Source organism: Phyllobates terribilis, unplaced genomic scaffold (genome assembly GCF_046119375.1).
Source record: "Phyllobates terribilis strain yellow unplaced genomic scaffold, ASM4611937v1 Scaffold_1__5_contigs__length_1240528914, whole genome shotgun sequence".
Classification (NCBI taxonomy): Eukaryota; Metazoa; Chordata; class Amphibia; order Anura; family Dendrobatidae; genus Phyllobates; species Phyllobates terribilis.
Genome location: NW_027362761.1, coordinates 109,626,710 through 109,649,092, shown reverse-complemented (window position 1 = coordinate 109,649,092; position 22,383 = coordinate 109,626,710). Strand labels below are relative to the sequence as shown.

General features: G+C 41.0%; 1 protein-coding gene across 5 annotated transcripts in view; it reads right to left on the bottom strand.

Moving 5' to 3' along the window:
- DENND4C (DENN domain containing 4C) overlaps window positions 1–22,383 on the bottom strand; it is a 143,185-nt gene that overhangs the window by 46,368 nt on the left and 74,434 nt on the right. For 4 of the 5 annotated variants that reach the window (XM_073665817.1, XM_073665870.1, XM_073665857.1 and 1 more), the window contains exons 12-20: window positions 15,799–16,014; window positions 13,108–13,253; window positions 12,516–12,551; window positions 12,297–12,427; window positions 9,569–9,701; window positions 8,542–8,748; window positions 5,631–5,759; window positions 4,909–5,053; window positions 3,383–3,529 (exon numbers count right to left, since the gene is read on the bottom strand). In XM_073665817.1, coding sequence (XP_073521918.1) covers window positions 3,383–3,529; window positions 4,909–5,053; window positions 5,631–5,759; window positions 8,542–8,748; window positions 9,569–9,701; window positions 12,297–12,427; window positions 12,516–12,551; window positions 13,108–13,253; window positions 15,799–16,014 — 1,290 coding nt within the window. The remainder of the gene's footprint in view (window positions 1–3,382; window positions 3,530–4,908; window positions 5,054–5,630; window positions 5,760–8,541; window positions 8,749–9,568; window positions 9,702–12,296; window positions 12,428–12,515; window positions 12,552–13,107; window positions 13,254–15,798; window positions 16,015–22,383) is intronic. The other variant, XM_073665865.1, reaches the window with a different exon arrangement.

The following is a 22,383-nucleotide window of genomic DNA, read 5'->3' as shown; positions in this document are numbered from 1 at the left end:
AAAGAAATCAATGTTATATTACCTTTTTTTTGTAAATACACTTCTTGACCATCAACGTTTTATCATCATAGAGGTCAGTATGTTGAAGTAAAATAAATAATAGTCAAGCTCCCTATGTCTAGCGCCAGCTCCCTGCTGCTGCTCCTGTCACTTTTTTGCCTGCAGCTGCATCATCACATTGATAGCTCATCACCGCTGCAGCCAATCACTGAGCTCAGCGGCCCGTGCCATCTGCTTTAGTGGTGCACAGTGGTGATGTGCACTGTTGACATGACATGACATGCAGCCAAAACACAGAGACAATAGCAGCAGTAGCAGAGAGTCGGTGCTGTTTATATGAGTGCTAGCGTTTGAAGACCACTTTTTTTAAAGTGTAAAACCCCGTTAATTACCATCACTATTGACTTCTACTACAGTTAAATTAATGTGTATACAGTCCAAAAGAAATTAACTAAAATATCAGAGAGGAAGTGGGTAGAGATAAGAAAACATGGCTGTCAAGTTCATGGAGTCTCAATTAAGTAAGGTCAGACATTGGTAATGATTGATAAAACTGACTGTGAATCAGATCCCATTTATTCCAATGGAGATGACTAGATTAAGGTCATTATTTATTTTACTTTTAAATCTTGCTGAATAAAATGGAAATTGTAGTGAAAAAAGGAATTGGCCTTCCCAAAACAAGCATCAGAAATGCACACAATATCAAGGTCATTGCTATAGCATTATCAATGGGAAAGAATGAAAACCATTACTCATCTTGCACCAGCCAAAATGGAAGTGATGACCCAAAATTGATCAATAACCCGGACAAGTAGGGAAGTTCAATTCACTACCTGGGTAAACAGTTTCTATGGCTCCAAGACTAATGAAGCCAAGAACTGGCATTACCAATGGTCATATCAGAGTCACAGCAAGAAGTTCTTAAAGGAAATTGGTCATCAGATTAATGCTGCCTTAACCCCGGGTAGCATGTATCAGATACTGACTGCATGATTTCAGCCAAGTATGTTTTACACTGAAACTTTGCCGCATTTCAGAGCAAGCATACTTTGAAAAGCCAGTCAGGGACTGTGTGTCTTGGATCACTAGTCTGAGACGACTTGTCCCTGCCCTATTCCAGTTGTTGGACAGGTCTCTCCCCATGTATGAATTGCAGCATAGCTGGGAAGGACCAGGTTAAATCCAAGCTCTGCAGGGTCTTGATTAGAACCAGGAAGTAGCTTCAGGAATTGGCAGTCAGATGGATGAAGCAGAGTCCAGTGTGCTGCTGGTGAGTGATCAGCAAAAATATGAACAGTAGCAGAGAGAGAGACATGCCGGGGTCTCAGGCAATGTGCCCACGATGCAGAAATGCTGCATATTTTTTCCGATTCTCCCTGGCAGGAAAAACGCATGCGGTTTTTACATGCGTTTTTCCCGCCAGGTAGAAGCGTTTGTGAAGCGTTCTTCACATGCATTTCTGCATGCGGGTTATCAAGCGCTTTCCAAGCGATTTTAGCATCACTTGGAAAAGTGCTTGACAACTTCTTCACACTATGTAAATCCATGCAACCGGCATGGATTTATATAGTGTGACCAAGTAATAGTTAAAAAAAAAAGAATAAGAATGGTAAAAAATAAAGATTATACTTGCCTTCCGATGGCCCGCGGTGCTTTCTCCACTCCGTCCGGTCTGTTATATGGGTCGCGGTGGTGTGAAGGACCTGCGGTGACGTCATTGGGTCATGTGACAGGTCATGCGACTGCCAACATCAGCGGTCGCGTGACCTGTCACATGACTAAATGACGCAGCGCTATGGAGACCGGGTGACATCAGAAGGTGAGTATAATCTTTATTTTTTATTTTAAATTCTTTAACAGGTTCTATGGTACCCGGGTCCAGAGGAGAGTCTCCTCTTCTCCAGACCCGGGTACCATCCGCACATAGAATCACATATTATCCGTGTGTGCAAATGTGCTGACATAGATATTATGCGTTTCAATGCAAGTCAATGGTGGCGATTACGCCGCGCTTCTGCAAAATTAATGGACATGCTGCGGATTGTTCCGCAATGATAATCCGCAGCGGAAATTTTCGAAGCATGTGCACTGCACATGTGGATTATCATTGGGGACCATGGGACACGTATTACCAAGCGTTTTTTAAGCGTTTTCGCTGCGGAAATTCCGTGGCAAAAACGCTTGAAAAACGCATAGTGGGCACGCAGCCTAAGCCGTCTGTTTGTGAGAGCTGCAGAGAACAGTATTGAAGCTGCAGCCTGTTCAGTGTGAATTGTGCGCGGTGTTGAACACTTCTGTTTGGCGCTGGAAGCTACTGGAGCTCGAGCTGAAGGGGATACTGTGGGATAGTGGTGGGATTGTGCCTCTTCTCCAGGAGAAAGGGCTGTAATCTGTTCAGATTAGCCCGCACTGACATTTGTGATCATGACTAACTGCACAAGCCATTTGAAAAGAACAGCAAGTATCAGTGGTTGTTATGGACAATAGACGTTTTGTTTAACCGAGCTGGGGCTAGCTCAGCCGTGTATGAGTAGCCAGGGTCCGTTCTGTTTAGTTAGCGCCAGGACAAGGGTAGGGATTTATGTTTAGGAGTTTGTTTTGGTGCTGGGCAACCGGGGGAAAGCAATAAAAACTGCTTGTGTTTGGACCAAAACTGCATTGCCTGTGTAAACGCTACCAACAACCTAATGCCTACCAGAAAGGGTGAGGGAGAGACCAGGCAGTCAGGGGGATTGAGGTGGAGAAAAGGTGCTGGGCACCCAACTGACTAGCCAACTCTTTTAAGTAAATTTTCTTTGAAATGCTGCAACGTTTCAGAGTAAAACATACATGGCTGCAATCATACATGTAAAAGTCACTTTCAAACCAAAATGTATAAACCACTAAATTGATGTGCTTTCCATATAGGTCTAATAAATAATCAACTGATTAGACATCCAAGTATCAGTGAAAGGAAGAACGTGTTATTACTGGATTTATTCCAATGTTACCCACTGGAATTATGGAAATGCTGAATTACCGAAGTTCTTTCTCACCAGCGCTCTGCTCTGGCAATAAGAGAGTGCTGCCGAGCAGACGAGAGTCTACCAGCTTTTCATGAAATAAGGGGCTTTCATTAAACAAGTTCATCTCTGGGACCTCACTAATCCATAAATGCCCTAATGGAGCAACTGCTTTTAGCAATCTACAGTATATAATGTATTTTACACCAGCTAACATAGTACATACTTCATGGAAAGCGACGACACAACCCTAGACAAACAGATCATGCTGTATAAATTCTGGTCTAGATATGATGTGATGTGAGGAGCTTCTGATCTGATAGATGGTAAGGTGAGTGCTACGGTGTGAGGTATGGTTAGTAGCTCTAGGAGAATACCTGTACTAGGGTGCATGTCAGTAGAATCAAGCCTGATTAAATCCCTCACGAAGACAGCACGCTCCCCAGGGTTAGCATCATTAGAATTATCCACACCAGAAAGGCTCACCAAGTCCCCATCACTCCTACGTGCAGCGCTCTGAGGAGCTGAAGAGACAACTCGGGTTAAAAAGATCCATGCAAAAGCAGATTTTTATTTCATCTCATTTAGTAGAACAGGTCAAAAATAACACTTAAAGGGGGTTTTCGAATTCAGAAAATAAGGGCAAGGGGAAAAATGTGCTAAAAAATAATAAGTGTAGTACTCGCCTCTTAAATTCCCTGCTGTTCCAGTGCTGGCGCCCTGGTGCTTTCCGATTACAATCTACACAAATGACTATGGCATCCAGTCCATTTTTCTATTTTCACAAGGGATGAGAGAAAAAGTACACAATTTCTCCAGAATGTGGCAATAGCCCATCGGTGGTTGTGTTTGGTCACAAGTAAACAGAACGGTGGGGAGTAGTAAAGCAGCGGTGCTGGAATGCTGTAGAATATTTATGCCAGCATTGTATTTCCCCTCCACCACTTGCCCATTTATTTCGGAATACAGAAAACCCCTTCTAGTGTTTATGACAAGTTGTAGGGATAGATCGACTCCAGGTCTCTTTTTTTAGGGAATCTATACTGCACACAAAGGTAACAAAGCATTTTCAAACCAGCAACATTTACAATTTTTGACCTCGGATCGAATACAATAACCCATTTCATTGTTTTTTTGTTTTTGCTTTTTGCATGCAGCTATAAACAAGGTAAGGTTTTTAATCTCTCTCTGCATGAAAAGACGTTTATCAAGTTTATTCATGAAAACAAATGTAGTATGGAACAGCAAGCTAAAATGCCAAGGCACTCACAACTTTATATTATTCAGGGTTGTTCACATTTTGGTACAATTTTCTTTGTTTACTTAAATGCAATTGGACTAAAAAAAAAAAACATTTTTTCGATTGGCTTTTGTTAAAAATGTTGCATATTTGCCTTCTATAGCCTCTGTGCTGCACTGTCTGTTGCTGGCTGCAGAATGAGTTAACGGAGAAACTGTCAATGAGCTCGTTCTGACATGAGCGTTTATAGGCTTTTATCTGTCTTTCCTGAGCTCCTGCAGCTGATTTATGACCATAGACCACATCAAAATTGAATGTGCAGGGGAAACCAAGATCCTATAAAAGCTAAGCAATGGATTTTTTTTTAATAAAACCCAATTGCAAAAAAGAAAATATTAATAGCCCAAAATACATACACTTAAGAAAAAAAAAATATATAAAAAAATTTGCCCTGAAAAGATGGACAACTTTAATATGTGACTGCACTGAACTACAAAGGGTTGGATACAGCTTCTTTCATAGGAAGAGATGGTCTCATCAAGTGAGAATGTCCACAATAAAACGGAAACAAATAGGTAGAAAAAATAAATATTTCAATAGTTTTCACATTTAAAATATCACAAAAATGTGCAGGTTTGTGGAGAAAAAGCAAACAGTCATTACCCTGAAGTGACATAGCTTTAGGGACCAGTTTTGTATTTTTCATTGGTTTTCGAAACTGAGACAAACCCAGTACCACATTCCGAACCTTCGTCCATAGATAATTCCCACTGCGTTTACTGCTCGGCCACGGGCTCACCAGTACAACCTTAAAGCAAAAATGTGCAAAATTATACCACCCTAACCATGAAAATTATAAAGCTAGACATTGTAAAGAGGACTTGTCACTTGCTGAAATAAAAAGGAGTTAAATACCTTGTAAAAATCCATGCGCTCCCCTGATTCTGTCACATGTTCCTGTTTTGTGATGCATCATTCTACAGACCTTCACAATTATTGCTTGTGGAGCACAACATGTGACATCTTTGCTTGCAGCTCAACTTCAGAGTTCTTTCTTCCCTCTCAGACGCTACAACTCACAGCTCAGCAGCTGATCTTGCAGTCTCAGATCAGCTGTGATTGGCAGGGCCTGGGAGGGAGGAGTTAACTTACATGCCCCAGAGAACACTCTAAATAAATGCCCAGTTGGACTGCAAGCCAGAGATATCACATACTACGCTCCAATAGCAAGAAATGTGAATATCTCTGCAATGGACTGACAGCGCAAAACGAGGAAAAAGAAGCATCAATATCAGAGAAGCGCTCAGATTTTTACAAGCCATTGAACTCAAAATTTTTAAGCAATTGACAGGTGTACATTTAGAAATAAGATACATTTTTCATACCTTATTATAGTAGCCATATGTGATTGCATTAGGCTGAATTTTAGCAATTCTCATTTCAAATAAGACCTTTACTGCCAAAGCAGGGTTCTCCCAAAGACCGCACAGTTGCATTACAACTCTATAACACACCTAAAAGGAGAAATTTAACGTAAACGAATAAAGTGTGATATACACCATAAAACTGATATAAACAGTAGACACTAGATACAGTAAATTGTATGGTAGATATTAAACACATTTGAACATACTTATTAATTACATTAGGCAAGTTAAATAAGCCCTCAAAACTTGTTAGAATACTACATACCTTTAGAACTACATATTACTTTACTTTGAGACTTTTAAAAGTGCAAATTAATAAAACACGAGGAATCATCAAAACACAAAGACAACCATTTTACATGTCTCCTACATGTAGTGCTTTAGGGTAAGAATACTCTTAAGTGGAGCAGGTCAGGTATTTCCTTTCCTCACTATTTCTTACGGCCTCCATACACACCAGACTCGTGTCAGCCAAACCCACCAATAATCTAATGTGTATGGTGGCCCCTGACACATGAGGTTGGGTAACAAAGAGCCAGCATGTTCCTTTTGTGATTTAAAAGAAATCTGTCAGTAGGATCAACCTTCCTAAGCCTTCTATATGGGCATGTCATGAATAAAATTACAACTGGATATCTGCGATACGATGTTTTATTCCGGAGAAATAAACATTTTTCTTAATATGTAAATTAGCTGTTGAGATTATTGGCCAGACATATACAGTGGGGAAAATAAGTATTTGATACACTGCCGATTTTGCAAGTTTTCCCCCCTACAAAGAATGGAGAGGTCTGTAATCTTTATCGTAGGTACACTTCAACTGTGAAAGACAGAATCTAAAATAAAAAAAAACAGAAAATCACATTGTATGATATTTACATAATTGTATGATTTTTAAATAACTAAATTTGCATTTTATTGCATGAAATAAGCATTTGATACACACTGCAGCAGGGATTTTAGCCCACTCCTCCATCTTCTACAGATCTTTCAGGTTTCGGAGCTGTCGCTGGGCTACATTGAGTTTCAGCTCCCTCCAAAGATTTTCTATTGGGTTCAGGTCTGGAGACTGGCTAGGCCACTCCAGGACCTTGAAAAGCTTCTTACGGAGATACTCCTTTGTTGCCCTGGCTGTGTGTTTCGGGTCATTGTCATGATGGAAGACCCAGACATGATCCATCTTCAATACTCTTATTGAGGGAAGGAGGCTGTTGGCCAAAATCTCGTGATACATGACCCCATCCATCCTCCCTTCAATATGGTGCAGTTGTCCTGTCCCCTTTGCAGAAAAGCACCCCCAAAGTGTTTCCCCCACCATGCTTCACGGTTGGGACGGTGTTCTTGGAACTGTACTCATCCTTCTTCCTCCTTCAAACACGGCGAGTGGAGGTGATACCAAAAAGTTCTATTTTGGTCTCATCTGACCACATGACCTTCTCCCATGCCTCCTCTGGGTCATCCAGATGGTCAATGGTGAACTTCAAATAGGTCTGGACACGGGCTTGCGTGAGCAGGGGGGACCTTGCGTGCCCTGCAGGATTTTAATCCATGACAGCATAGTGTGTTACTAACAACAATGTTTGAGACTGTGGTTCCAGCTCTCTTCAGGTCATTGACTAGGTCCTGCTGTGTAGTTCTGCGCTGATTCCTGACCTTTCTCAGAATCAACCTTACCCCACGAGGCGCGATCTTGTAAAGAGCCGCAGGCCAAGGAAGATTGACAGTCATCTTATTTTCTAACAATTGCATCAACAGTTGTTGCCTTCTCAACAAGCTGCTTGCCTATTGTCCTGTAGCCCATACCAGCCTTGTGCAGGTCTACAATTCTGTACTTTGTGTCCTTAGACAGCCCTTTGTTCTTGGCCATGGTGAAGAGGTTAGAGTGTGATTGATTGTTGGTGTGGACAGGTGTCTTTTATACAGGTAACAAGTTCAAACCATTGCAATTAACACAGGTAATGAGTGCAGAGTAGGAGGAATTCTTAAAGAAAAACAAACGAGTCTGTGAGAGCCAGAATTCTTGCTGATTGGTAGTTGATCAAATACTTATTTCATGCAATAAAATGTAATTTAATTATTTAAAAATCATACAATGTGATTTTCTGGTTTTTATTTTTAGATTCTGTCTCTCACAGTTGAAGTGTACCAATGATAAAAAATTACAGACCTCTCCATTCTTTGTAGGTGGGAAAACTTGCAAAATCAGTAGTGTAACAAATACTTATTTTCCCCACTGTATCTCCCCGAGAATCTGACTTCAGTTTATTTTAAATGAAAGGGGTGTCACCAGTGTGAGACATGTAGATCAGGTGAGCAGACTGCCAGTCATTACATGTCTCGCCCTAGTAACACCCCCTTTCATTTAAAATAAGCTCTGGAGGCAGATTCTCAGGAAAATCAGTGTCCGGCCCATAGCCTGAACAGCTCATTTACATAGAAGAAAAAAAAATTAACAACTGTGGAATAGGACATTAGATCACAGATATCAAGGTATCATTTTATTCAGCTTCCTATGCCCTACATGCCCATATACACTGCTTAGGAGGGTTGATCCTACTGATAGATTCCCTTTAAGAGATAAGCCGCCACCAGAAATGTCTGTCAGCAGCTCTGCCATAGTGTACAGAAGAGCTTGGAAGAGCAAGCGCTCCTGTGTATAGGAAACTCAGTCGAGATAACTGTCGGCCCAAACGTTTCAGCCAGCAGCTATCTAAAGTGTATGGAGGGCTTTGGATTTCTAAGGCTGCAATATCTGAAAATCATTTGGGACAGATTTCCAAGGCAACATGCACAGGGCCTGAAGTTTAACTGCAAAGGCTCATTCCCAAGTAAAAATATTTAAACTTGAAAGATGAATGTCCCAAATCACCTCATCCAGTGGATCCACCTCGGTCTTCCTCATTTTTACCAATGCATCATAGGACTTCTGGAGTGCCCGAGACTTTGAGCGAGAAACCTTGACATAAACTGGCAGACAGATGAACCACAAACTGAAACACTGGCTGAACAAGCACTTGGGCCAATTGTTCGCATTGGTGCTGTACTTCCTCGCCAATTTATGTGCAGCCTTAATCTCCTGAAACAAAAATAGAGATTTTTTTTCTGTACACTTTAATGTTTATTAATACGAGTTTGAAAATAATGAATATGAATGCATAAAAGGCATGTATTTTTGCGATTATGGTTTATAAAAAAATTCGACATTGTTTGGCTTCTACAGTCTTTATGTAATCACAATACAGAACAGGTTGCCAATCAAATTAGTCAGTGAGCTCATCTATTCAGTTAAAGGGGCTGTTCACTCGATAAGTGGCCACTGATTGGCTAAGCACTAGTGATGAACGAGCATGCTTGTTTAACCCTTTAACCGAGCATGCTCGAGTGCTTACCGAGTATCTTCGGTATGCTCGTACATTATGTTCGAGTCTCTGCATCTGCAGACGCAGAGACTCGAACATAATATACGAGCACGCCGAGGATATTGAGAAAAACATGCATGTGTCTAGTTATATAGTGTATGTAAACTTTTGGTTTCAACCCAATCAGGTGGGAGAGGAAGACCCCTCAATCTTTGCTATTGATTGCAGCATTTAGTAGGCCCCTGGCTGTGACAGCCGAAGCTCAGCTATTAACTAAGGTGATCTCTAGATGGCGATCGTGCGGGCACGGCTTCTGTGCCGGCACGATCCCCATAACGTAACTGTACGTTATTTTGTGGGAACCCTTTCCCGATCATGACATACAATTACATCAAATATCGTGAAGGGGTTAAAAAAAGAAAAGAAAACCTGGCACCAGAAGGTGTCCTTATACTTTATATTTGGAATTAAAGCTTTCTGTGTAAAAGAAGTATATATAACCCCCAGTAAGCTTAGATGAATGCAAAAAAAGGTTACCTGTTTGCTTCTTTTAGCAATAAAGGTAGGGCTGCTTGCCACTCGATTGGCTTTTGGATTTTCATTGAAAGACAGATACTGCTCACGTGTCCGATCAAAAAGAGCGTAATCAAGTCTTGGAAAGCTTTTGTACCTAAATGACAGGATACACAAATCACCATCACTTTATATATAATTAAAGATGTACCTTACCTCATATACACAATTATTTTATTTAACCACACCTATGTTGAAAATACATTGTGGTAGAGATAAATATTGAAATCATGCAGGAAAGTCCCCAGCCAACTTAATGGATGTTGAAAAGGAACTTGTCATGGGAGAGTATGGGTTTTTCAAAGGAATCTCAACAACAAGTAATTAAAACATTGAGTAAATATTTGAATAATAAATTACTAAAACAGGATAGATATTGTGAAGGAAGTTAAATAAATGTGTGAAATTCCAGGTCAGAATAGATTAAGTGGGGAATTCTGTACGACATTACAAATAAAAATGACCCAATCTTATTAATGCAATGTAATCTCTTAAGGATCTGGCTATTTTGGGCCTTAAAGGGGAATCTGTCACCAGGTTTTGCCACCTAATCTGAGAGCAGCATAATGTAGAGACAAAGACCCTGATTCCAGCAATGTGTCACTTACTGAGCTGTTTATTATAGTTTTGATAAAATCACTGTAATATCAGCAGATTATCATCACTAGAGGACAAGAAAACCTGCTGCATTTAAGCTTTCATATTCATAAGCTCTGTACAAGCTCTGTACAAGCTCTGGACTCAAAAGGTGGTTGTAAATGGCTTCACATCCAGCTGGATGAATGTCTCAAGTGGGGTACCACAGGACTCCGTCCTGGGACCTGTATTGTTCAACATCTTTAGCAATGATTTAGATGAAGGAATTGAGGGTAAACTGATTAAATTTGCTGATGACACAAAGCTAGGAGGGATAGCTAATACTAGAGAAGAGAGAGAGAGGATTCAAAAAGACCTAAATAAACTGGAGCAGTGGGCAGCAACCAACAGAATGGTTTTTAACAGGGAAAAATGCAAAGTACTCCATCTGGGCAATAAAAATGAAAAAAGCATATACAAAATGGGAGGAATAGAGCTAAGCAACAGTACATGTGAAAAAGACTTCGGTATACTAATAGATCATAGACTGAACATGAGTCAACAGTGTGATGCAGCAGCAAAAAAGGCAAATACAATTCTGGGATGTATTAACAGAAGCATACAGTCTAGATCACGTGAAGTCATTATCGGTCTTTACTCCTCTTTGGTCAGACCTCATCTGGAATACTGTGTACAGTTTTGGGCACCACATTTTAAAAAAGACATAGACAAACTGGAGCAAGTTCAGAGAAGAGCGACCAGAATGGTGACTGGTCTGCAAACTATGTCCTATGAGGAACGGTTGCAGGATTTGGGAATGTTTAGCTTGCAAAAAAGAAGACTGAGAGGAGACTTAATAGCTGTCTACAAATATGTCAAGGGCTGTCACATTGTAGAAGGATCATCTTTATTCTCACTTGCACAAGGAAAGACTAGAAGCAATGGGATGAAACTAAATGGGAGGAGACACAGATTAGATATTAGAAAAAACTTTTTGACAGTTAGGGTGATTAATGAGTGGAACAGGCTGCCACGAGAGGTGGTGAGTTCCCCTTCAATGGACGTCTTCAAACAGAGGCTGGACAGACATCTGTCTGAGATGATCTAGTGAATCCTGCTTTGAGCAGGGGGTTGGACCAGATGACCCAGGAGGTCCCTTCCAACTCTACCATTCTATGATTCTATGATTCTACAAACTCGCCCACAGCACTAATTGGCAGCTTTCTGCATATGCACAGTGTACATCGAAAGCAGTGGGTGGGGTTTTACAGAGCTCAGCATTCAGAGAACTGCTAGATCTGAAAAAAAAGAAAGCAGTCATTTTATCAAATTTTAAAAAAAATTTCTTTCCAAATCAGACAATGTGATTTTCCGGATTTGTTTTCTCATCTTGTCTCTCATAGTTGAGGTCTCTACCTATGATGTCAATTACAGGCCTATCTCATCTTTTTAAGTGGGAGAACTTGCACAATTGGTGGCTGACTAAATACTTTTTTTCCCCACTGTAGATGTGGCGGGGATCCGGAAGGTGTGGGCCATTTTATTTTTTTTGGGAACTCCATGGGTCCATGATCAACTTAATACATTGCAGTAGACAGCCTCTTTAGGCTAATAATGGAAAAAAGATAGGATTCTTCACTTCCTGGTTTGTACAGAATGGTCACATAGTAAAGAAGTTTTACAATGAGGACAACCTCTTTCCATCTACTGCATGTTACCCAACTGAAGAGAGGGGCTTTCACTGTGAAAGACTAGAGATATCCAAGAGTTTAATGGTTGTCTATGTCAGATGGCTGTATATCCTTTTTAAAAGTGTCAACTCAATTTCCACTCACTTAGCATGATTGATGGCTCACCAAAGTCTCTACTCACTGTGGCTGAAATCTCACACTACTCAGTACAAGCTGTAGCTGTCAGTCAGGCTGGGTGGGCAAATATTGAATGCACAGTCTCTTTAGACGGATTTAGATTAATATTAAGATTATACAGGCATTTTGCTATTGATTTTCAAAGTAAGTACACCACCCTCATCAGGTCCAAGAATTCCAATGAAATAAATGCACAGTCTTTATTCTTTAAAAGTGTTACAGATCTACTTTAAGGCGCAATGAAATACCTATATTTTGGAGTTGGATCAGGCCCATCCTCTGGCAGAGGCTCAGGAGGCATTATAAATACTGTGTGCTCACTCTTCTGTGACTCATCCAGCTCTATGAGACGGGTGTCTTCTGGGTATTCCTGGTCTGCCTATCAAGCAGATAAACATCCCAATGAATAGTGTAAGAAAGAACGTATTTCTGAAATTAATGCTAAAAAGTGAGACATGGACACATACCTTGTCCCATTTTTCATTGCCTTTGTCAGGAAACAGCTAAAAAATAAAATAAATAAATATATAAGCATGTGAATGTGATAATAGTGTACTTATCTTGTAGTGATCTGGCGTGACAGCCTACATTCCAGAGCTCCATTTACCAGATTACAAGTTCTTATGTTCCCTACTTGTTGAGTACAGAGCATGGCCTGGTAATTTTCATTCTGTGAATTGTAGCTTCTATTTCTGAAGGACCGTCCAACAATGCAGTAAAACTAACTCTCCAAGAATGCAGCGCAGCACAGAGAAATGCATTGTAGGATCTCAGCTGAGCTATAAGAGTGTGCCTTTTTCACCAAGCCATTACTAATACTATAAATGACCAGCGATCTAAAAAAGGGATGAAGAATAAAACCCCCACTGATCCCAAGAACAGGGCTCTAGAGTGCCCCATCAGAGCACCACTGCTCCATTCATTTACTACAGGACTCTTTGTACAGTCGAACTGACTTCTCCCTATTCTAGATCCTTAAATTGACACAGCTGCTGTAATTTATTCATTCGATATAATGGTAACTTTGTACCATGTGCTTCAATCCAATATTTTTCATACCTTTTCAATGCAGTCATCAAAAAAAGCTAGGCTGGTGTCTTTGTCGCTGACAAAGCTGCATTCTTCAATGAAACGGATGAAGATCTGTGTTGTCATTAGTTGTGTGTAAAACTTCACGTAAGCACGATCTCTGCTTCTCAGAAACCCTGTAATGGGAGATAAAAAATGTCTGACAGCAACGGAAATCCTAGTCTGCCATAACAGGTGCTTTTATATAACCCATTGTGCATACCGGATCTACAAAAAAACTAGAATTTGATGAATACATACATGAGTGCTGAAATCTATATGGTTAAAATAATGTATGGAGACATCTCAGAAATCATTAGTTTGAGAGTGCCTAATTCCAGGACGTGGCACATATGAAAAACATAAGGCAGAAGCTGTATAATATGAGGATCCTGTCCAGGAGGGCTTACAATCTACATGGCAAATGGGAAGGAGACACTAAGTCAAAGTACAGCTACTTATATGGCACTGTGGTGGCATGAGGGTTATTGTAGACTTTCCAGAATAGAGGACTTATAGGTTTGTTTTGAAGGTTTCAAAAAAATGTGGAAGAGAGTCAGGCTGTGTGCCCACGATGCATTTTTTAAGCGTTTCCGCAGCAACAAAAATGCTGCAGATACACTTAAAAAATGCATGGTAGAAGGTCTGCCATGTTCCCCAATGATAATCCCCATGTGCTGTGCACATGCTGGGGAAATTTCCGCTGCGGATTATCATTGCGGAAAAAAACACAGCACTACCAATTATTTTGCTGAAGTGCTGCGTTTTCGCCGCCATTGACTTGCATTGGAACGCATGGATTACGCATCACTGTATATGTAGATGCTCATTCCATGCGTTCAATGTGCGGATGGTACCCGGGTCTGGAGAAGAGGAGACTCTCCTCTGGACCCGGGTACCATAGTACCTGTAAAAAAAAGAATAGAATAAAAAGTGTTATATTTACCTTCTGACGGCCCCCGCTGCGCTCGTCCTCCCTTGCCGACAGATCGCGATGTACTGAAGGACCTGCGCTGACGTCATAGTCATGTGACGGGTCACACGATGCTGACGTCGGCAGGTCCTTCAGTGTACCGCGATCTGCCGGCAGCCAGGACGGAGCGAAGCAAGACTGCGGGGGCCATCAGAAGGTAAGTATAGATATTTTTATTTTTTACCATTCTTTTACGGTCACACTATATAAATCCATGCATGGATTTATATAGTGTGACCAAGTTGTAAAGCACTTTCCAAGTGATGCTAAAATCGCTTGGAAAGCGCTTGTCAACCCACATGCGGAAATGCATGTGAAGAACGCTTCACTTCCGCTTGTCCCTGGCAGGAAAAACGCATGTACAATCCGCATGTACAGTCCGCATGCGTTTTTTCTGCCAGGGAGATGAAGAAACGCTCAGGAAAAATCCAGAGCATTTCTGCATCGTGGGCACATAGCCTTTGACCAGTTAAGAGTAGCAAATTCTAGAGTATTGGGGAAGCACAGGAGAAATCTTGGAAATGGTTGTGTAATGAGCAGACAAGAAAGAGATAATGTATGAGCTGATACTTGAAGATATAAGTCATGGTTAGTATTCTGTAGTTAATTCAGTGGGCAGCCAGTGAAGGGATTGACAGGGAAGAATGGCAGAGGAGTAACAAGGGCAAAATGAAATAGCTGGGAAGCTGCTGTTGACGGTGGATCGGAGGGAGTAAACAGTACCAGATGAGATGTGATAGAGAAGATTGTTGCAGTAGTCCAGGTTGGAGAGGATGATGGCATGCAGTAGCATGTTTTTCAGCTGGAGGTGGCAAGGGCTTGAATGTACTGTTTGCAAGCAGAGCAGTGTTAAGGCCCCGTCACACTTAGCGACGCTACAGCGATCCCGAGAACGATACGACCTGTCAGGGATCGTTGCTGCGTCGCTATGTGATCGCTGGTGAGCTGTCAAACAGGCAGGCTCACCAACGATCAGGGGAGCAGCGACATCGTGGAAAGAATCTTTCCACGATGTCCTGCTCCTGGTTACCAGCCTGCTGAAGCAGGAGCAGGCTGGTGACCATGATAAACAGCGGGTTACTAGGGGCACACGCGCACTTAGTAACCCGCTGTTTATCATGGTTACGAGCCTGCTACGGTGAGCGGGAGGTTACTGCTCACCGTAGCAGAGTGGTAACCATGATAAACAGCGGGTTACTAAGTGCGCGTGTGCCCCTAGTAACCCGCTGTTTATCATGGTTACGAGCCTGCTGCGGTGGGCGGGAGGTTACCGCTCACCGTAGCAGAGTGGTAACCATGATAAACAGCGGGTTACTAAGTGCGCGTGTGCCCCTAGTAACCCGCTGTTTATCATGGTTACCAGCCTGATCGCTGGTCCCACTGGTCACACACAGCGATGTGTGCTGACCAGCAAGAGGGCTAAGACCAAAAAATGGTCCAGGACATTTTGCAGCGATCAGCGACCTCACAGCAGGGGCCTGATCGCTGCAAAGTGTCACACATAGCGACATCGCTGGTGAGGTCGCTGTTGCGTCACCAAAACCGTGACACAGCAGCGATCTCGCTATGTGAGATGGGGGCTTTAAAGGTTACTCTGAGGCCGTGGACTTATGAGACTGGGGAAGGAGTGGTTGAGAGGTGGAGACCACTTATTGAGATGGTGAATAGATCATGAAGTACACAGACACACATTTTTTTTTTTTTTTTACCTTGGCGGTCAAAAAGTGAATCTGCGGCAGTGGCCTTCTTGGATGGCGCCTCAGTGATGGGTTTCAAGTAAGTCCTGTAGCCTTTTAGTATTGACGCCATAAAGCGTAGAAATGCCTCTTGAATTTCTATTTCAAGCTCACGCATTTTCTTTTGCCAGGAGAAATCGGCTTCGATAGGAGTCATTTCTATTGCACTCTCCTGAGTCTGTCGGTGTACTGTAAAAATCATTTTTCAAGATACAGCTTATTGTTATCATGGACACTATACATACACCTGCACCCCTATGAAATATTTAGGGTTAGAAACCGTGAGAATAAATTAGATTGTGATTTACTACTAGTAAAAAGACCCTCTAACCTCCTGAAAAATGTCATGAAATAAAAGGCGAGCAAAATATAAAACCTTTCTAAAAACACACAGTTTAATTAGGAAAGCTACAACATTCTATCAACCATAATATAAAAATAAAGGCTCGGAATCTTTAATTACTTATTTTTTCTTCTCCTTCTTAGAACCATAACTTTTTCATTTCCCAATAAACATAGCCATATAGGGCTTTTTTTTTTTTTTTTTTTTAAACAAGTTGTAGTTTTGAAAATAATTAATTTTATTATATAATGTTCTGAAAAACGGGGAAAATTCTAAACTGGGTTGAAATGGTGAAAACCTTTCCATCCCCACCCCACCAAAAAAAACAAACCTGTGTTTCATCCATTGTTTTAAGGCTATGTTCACACATGTTGGGTTTTTCACCATTTTTTGCTGGAGATTTTTATGCAAGTTTTCCGCTGCGTTTTGCAGTACCAGCAATGTCTATGAGAGACCAGACTTCTATGTTCACACATCTTGTGTTTTTTTCCTGCATATTTTGGGCCTTGGTTGTGTTCTTGGAAAACAGAGCATGTCACTTCTTTCAGTGTTTTTTCACCCATAGGAAGTAATGGGTGGTGAAAAAAACGCATCAAAATTTGCATCAGCGTTTTTGATGGCAAAATAGAATTGGAGTCTTTTTTTTCACAGAACTTTATGTACATGCATAAATAGACACAGAAGGACCGTGAAAGAAACGCACAAAAAAGCATAAAAAAAAAGCAGTAAAACCTGCGTTTTTGACTCAGTTGATTTCCTGCCAGAGATTAGGTTTTGCTGCATATTTGTGAAGTTGAAAAACCCAACATGTGTGAACATAGCCTAATAGTGTTTTTATTGTATGACAAAAAAAACCCGACAAAAGGTTTCTCATGCCAGTACCATTACAGCTATACCAAACTTGGTATAGTTTTTATATTATTTATTTTTTTATTGTGATTAAAATGAAATTTGGAAAAAAAGAAAAAAAAAAAAAAAAAGTCCAGTAACTTTAGATTTACATGAATGAAGAAGTGTGTGGGCTTGTTTTTTTGTGTGACAAGGTTACGTTTTTATGAATGCCATTTTGGGATACATATGTTTTGACTGCTTTTTATGGCAATTTTTTAGAGAAGACAAAATTCTGGTGTTTCAATTATTTTTCTCTGCGGCATTTACCATATGGGTTAATTATATATTCTTGCAGATCGGACTTGTACATGTTTGCTGATAGGAGACATGCTGTTTTTTTATGTTTATATTTTTGAGGGGGGGAGAAGAATGGATTAAAATTTTTATATTTTTAAAACTTTTTTTTATTTTTTACTTTAATTTTTAATCCTTGTAGGTGACTTGAACCTATGATCATTTAATTGCTTCTTCAATACACTCCAATGCTTCTTAAAGCACCACTCCAGCGGGTATTTTTTTTTTCAGGGCTGGAGTGGCGCTTTAAATCTAAGCCCTCTGCCCCTGGTTATATACTCATCCTCTGGCGTCTTCACAGTTTTTTAGGTGCCGCTTCGGTCCCCCTGCACCATCTTGTGACAGTAGCTTCTGACTGGCTGGAAGTCACACACTCTCAATACAAGTCTATGAGAGCCAGAATGAGGCCAGAACGGGGCTCTCATAGACTTGTATTGTAAAGTGACCTTCGCACAGCTCCATGAAACACTTGAGCTGCAGGCAGGTCACTTTTTGCCCAAAGACCGACAGGAGCATCAGTGTAAAGTGATGAAAACACGAGAAGGTGAATATGAGACAGGGGACTTACATTTAAAGCACCACTTCAGCAGTGCAATAAAAAAATAATGTTGGAGTGGTGCTTTAACCACTTCACCCAGCTTGTTTTCACCTTCCTGACCAGGCCAATTTTTACAATTCTGACCACTGTCACTTTATGAGGTAATAACTCTGGAACGCTTCAACGGATCCCGCTGATTCTGAGATTGTTTTCTCGTGACATATTGTACTTTATGATAGTGGTAAATTTCTTCAATATGACTTGTATTTATTTGTGAAAAAAAATGGAAATTTGGCAAAAATTTAGAAATTTTGAATTTTTATGCCCTCAAATCAGAGAGCTAAGTCACACAAAATAGTTAAACAACATTTACCAGGTCTACTTTTCATCAGCACAATTTTGGAAACAATTTTTTTTTTGTTACGAAGTTAGAATGGTTAAAAGTTGACCAGAAAGTGCTCATTTTTGCAATAAAAAAATTTACAAAACCATTTTTTTAGGGACCACATCAAATTTAAAGTGACTTTGAGGGGTCTATATAACAGAAAATACCCAAAAGTGACACCATTCTAAAAACTGCACTCCTCAAAGTGCTCAAAACCACATTCAATTGTATTAACCCTTGAGGTGCTTCATAGGAATTAATGGAATGTGAAATGAAAAAAAATATTTTACGTTTTAGTCACAAAATTATCTTTTAGCCCCAAATTTTTTATTTTCACAAGGGTAACAGGAAAAAATGGACCTCAAAAGTTGTTGTGCAATTTTTCCTGAGTAAACGGATACCCCAATATGTGGGGGGAAAACCACTGTTTCGGAGCACGGCAGGGCTCGGAAGTGAAGGAGACTTTTTGAATGCAAAATTGGCTGGAATTGACATCGGACGCCATGTCGCGTTTGGAGAGTCCCTGATGTGCCTAAACAGTAGAAACCCCCCACAAGTGACCCCATTTTGGAAACTAGACCCCTCAAGGAACTTATCTAGAGGTGTAGTGAGCACTTTAAACCCCTAGGTGCTTCACATAAGTTTATTACGTAGAGCAGTGAAGAAAAAAACAAAAACACATTTTTTCCATAAAAATCTTTTAGCCCCAATTTTTTTTTATTTTCAAAAGGTTAAAAGGAGAAAATGGACCCAAATGTTGTTGTGTAATTTCTCCTGAGTACGCCGATACCTCATATGTCGGGGAAAACCACTGTTTCGGCACACGGCAGGGCTCGAAAGGGAAGGAGTGACATTTTGGAATGCAGACTTTGATGGAATTGTCTGCGGCGTTATGTCACGTTTGGAGAGCCCCTGATGTGCCTAAAGAGTGGAAATCGCCCCACAAGTGACACCATTTTGGAAACTACACCCCTCAAGGAATTTATCTAGAGGCATATTTTTATAGTAATGATTATAATGCTGTTGGTTTTACTGTTGTATGAATTCATAATGTGGTGGTATGTGTAAACTATGCAGAGTACATGAGATTATAAAAGTGAATTGTGTCAACAGGGTAAAAATACATTTTATTAATTTATGGAAGTGTGATACGCTTTGAAGCGATTCTTAATGCAAAGGCCAAGTTTCTCAAGGCAGGTTTCACAATGGTAAATTGTGTCCTTTCGGATTCCCCTCTTGGAGCAAACTCTGCACCGTTTTTATGATCTTCCCTTCTTGTTTGGGGAACCTCTCCTGGAAAATGTTGACCTAGTACGATACGGGCACTATCAGTTTCAGAAGTACTAGGACCCTCACCTTTCTGACTGCTAAACATTTGGTCCTTGATGACTACCTTTTGAAACTGAAGGAAGGTCCCCATATTGCCTGCAGATAGAAACAGCACAAAAGCATTGTACAGTACCATCTGTAGAATGTGCACGGACAATTTTTTGTACCATATTTTAGCTTTTTGCATGGCACTGTATGGTTTGAGGACCTGATCTGAGAGATCTACACTCCCCATACACTTATTATAATCCAGGATACAATCTGGCTTTGGGACTTGTGTTGTGGTACCTCGGACAGTGACAAGGGAGCTGTTGTCACGGTGTATGGTGGTCAAGATAAGGACATCCCTCTTGTCGCTGCATTGGGCTCTGCTTTCGCCCTTTTTTGCCCAATTAGCGGCTTAGGGAGGCCTCTCTGATTTTTTTTTTTGCACTGTGTCACATGCAACTGTACCTCTGACAGAGAGGGTCTTGAAGAGTGGGATGCTGATGTAAAAGTTATCTATGTAGAGGTGATAACCCTTATACAGCAGTGGGTGCAGCAATTCCCACACAATTTTCCCACTCACCCCCAGGACAGGGGGCATTCAGGGGGGTCAATCTTACATAGTTACATAGTTTATAAGGCCGAAAAAAGACCAGCGTCCATCCAGTTCAGCCTATTTCTTGTGCACTGCAGCTATTCCGCTATTCCTATACCATGCGGTATAGGCCAATTTACATCATTGAGGAAAAATTCACTTCCCGACACCAATCTGGCAGTCAGATTAAATCCGTGGATTAATTAACTAAGCATAAGATGTAATTTTATTGTTCTCAAGAAAGGCGTCCAGGCCTCTCTTGAACTCATTAAGTGAGTTGGACATCACCACTTCCTCTCCCAGAGAGTTCCAGAGTCTCACGGCTCTGACCGTAAAGAATCCCCTTCTATGCTGGTGCAGGAACCTCCTTTCTTCCAGACGCATAGTGTGCCCCCTTGTCTTTGTCACCATCCTTGGTATAAACAGGTCATGGGAGAGATCTCTGTACTGCCCCCTGATGTATTTATACATGTTTATGAGGTCTCCCCTAAGCCTTCTCTTTTCCAATGTAAATAGGCCTAATTTTGACAACCTCTCTGGGTATTCTAGTCCCTCCATTCCCTTTATTACCTTAGTCGCCCTCCTTTGTACCCTCTCTAGCTCCAATATGTCTTTCCTGAGCACCGGAGCCCAGAACTGTGCACAATATTCTAAGTGCGGCCTTACCAGCGCTTTATACAGAGGAAGAACAATGTTCTCATCATATGCCCCTATTCCTCTTCTGATGCATGCCATGACTCTATTTGCCTTCGCAGCTGCTGCCTGACACTGGGCACTCCAATTTAATTTGCTATTAACCAAGACGCCCAGGTCCTTCTCCATGTCAGATTTCCCCAACGGTTTCCCATTTAATATGTATGGGTGACTGCTGTTTTTCTTTCCCATGTGCATGACCTTACATTTATCGGCATTGAACCCCATTTGCCATTTCTTGGCCCAACTCCCCAATTTATCTAAATCCTCCTGTAGCTGTGCCCTATCCTCATCTGTATTAACTACTTTACAAAGTTTAGTATCATCTGCAAATATTGCTATTTTACTATGCAACCCTTCCACTAGATCATTAATAAATATATTAAATAATATAGGGCCCAAGACAGACCCTTGAGGCACCCCGCTAGTAACCCTGACACCCCCTGAGCTTACTCCATTGATAACCACCCTCTGCTTTCTATCACTCAGCCAGCTATTTACCCACTTGCACACATTATCCCCCAGACCAAGCATTCTCATTTTATATACCAACCTTTTGTGTGGCACGGTATCAAACGCTTTGGAGAAGTCAAGGTATACAACATCCACTGACTCTCCCCGGTCCAGCTGTGAGCTCACCTCCTCGTAGAAGGCGATCAGGTTTGTTTGGCAGGAGCGATCCCTCATGAATCCATGTTGATATGGAGTTAGACAGTTATTATCATTAAGATATTCTACAATAGCATCTCTAAGAAATCCTTCAAACAATTTACCCACAACAGACGTTAAGCTTACTGGTCTATAGTTCCCAGGGTCACTTTTAGACCCCTTTTTGAATATTGGTACCACATTTGCTTGACACATCTGAGTGTCCTTCCCTTCATAGACCCTAAATCTGTGGGTGTACACTGAGGTACTCTTGCCAGCTTGCAGCTTGTACAGTTTAATTCCGTACCTGGCATGCCTACTGGGCAGATATTGTGGGAACTTTTGCCTCCCTTTGAAATGAACCAGAGATTCATCTATAGCGACGTCCCTTTGGGGGTTATATGCCTCAGCAAATTTTCTGCTGAAGTGTTCAACTACTGGCTGAATTTTATATAGAAGATCAAAGTTAGGATCGTCTCGGGGAGGACACTGTGCATTATCACTATAACGCAGAAATTTTTGGATCGCTTCAAATCGTGTCCTTGTCATGGCCATATGGAATACTGGTGTGCTGTATAGTATATTAGTACTCCAGTATTGCCAAAGCTCTGTTTTTTTTTTATTATGTTGATATACAGCACAATGCTCCAAAACGTCATAATTTCTGCTGGATTTACAGGGGTCCATCTTGCGTATGATAAAGTGGGATTTTGGGTGAAAAACTGATGGGCATACAAGTTTGTCTGGGCCACCATAATATTTATTATTTCCTTGCTGAAAAAGAATTTGAAGTAGTCAATTTCAATGAGGTCTGTAACGACAAATTGGATTCCTGAGCTGCCGATGAAATCCAGAAT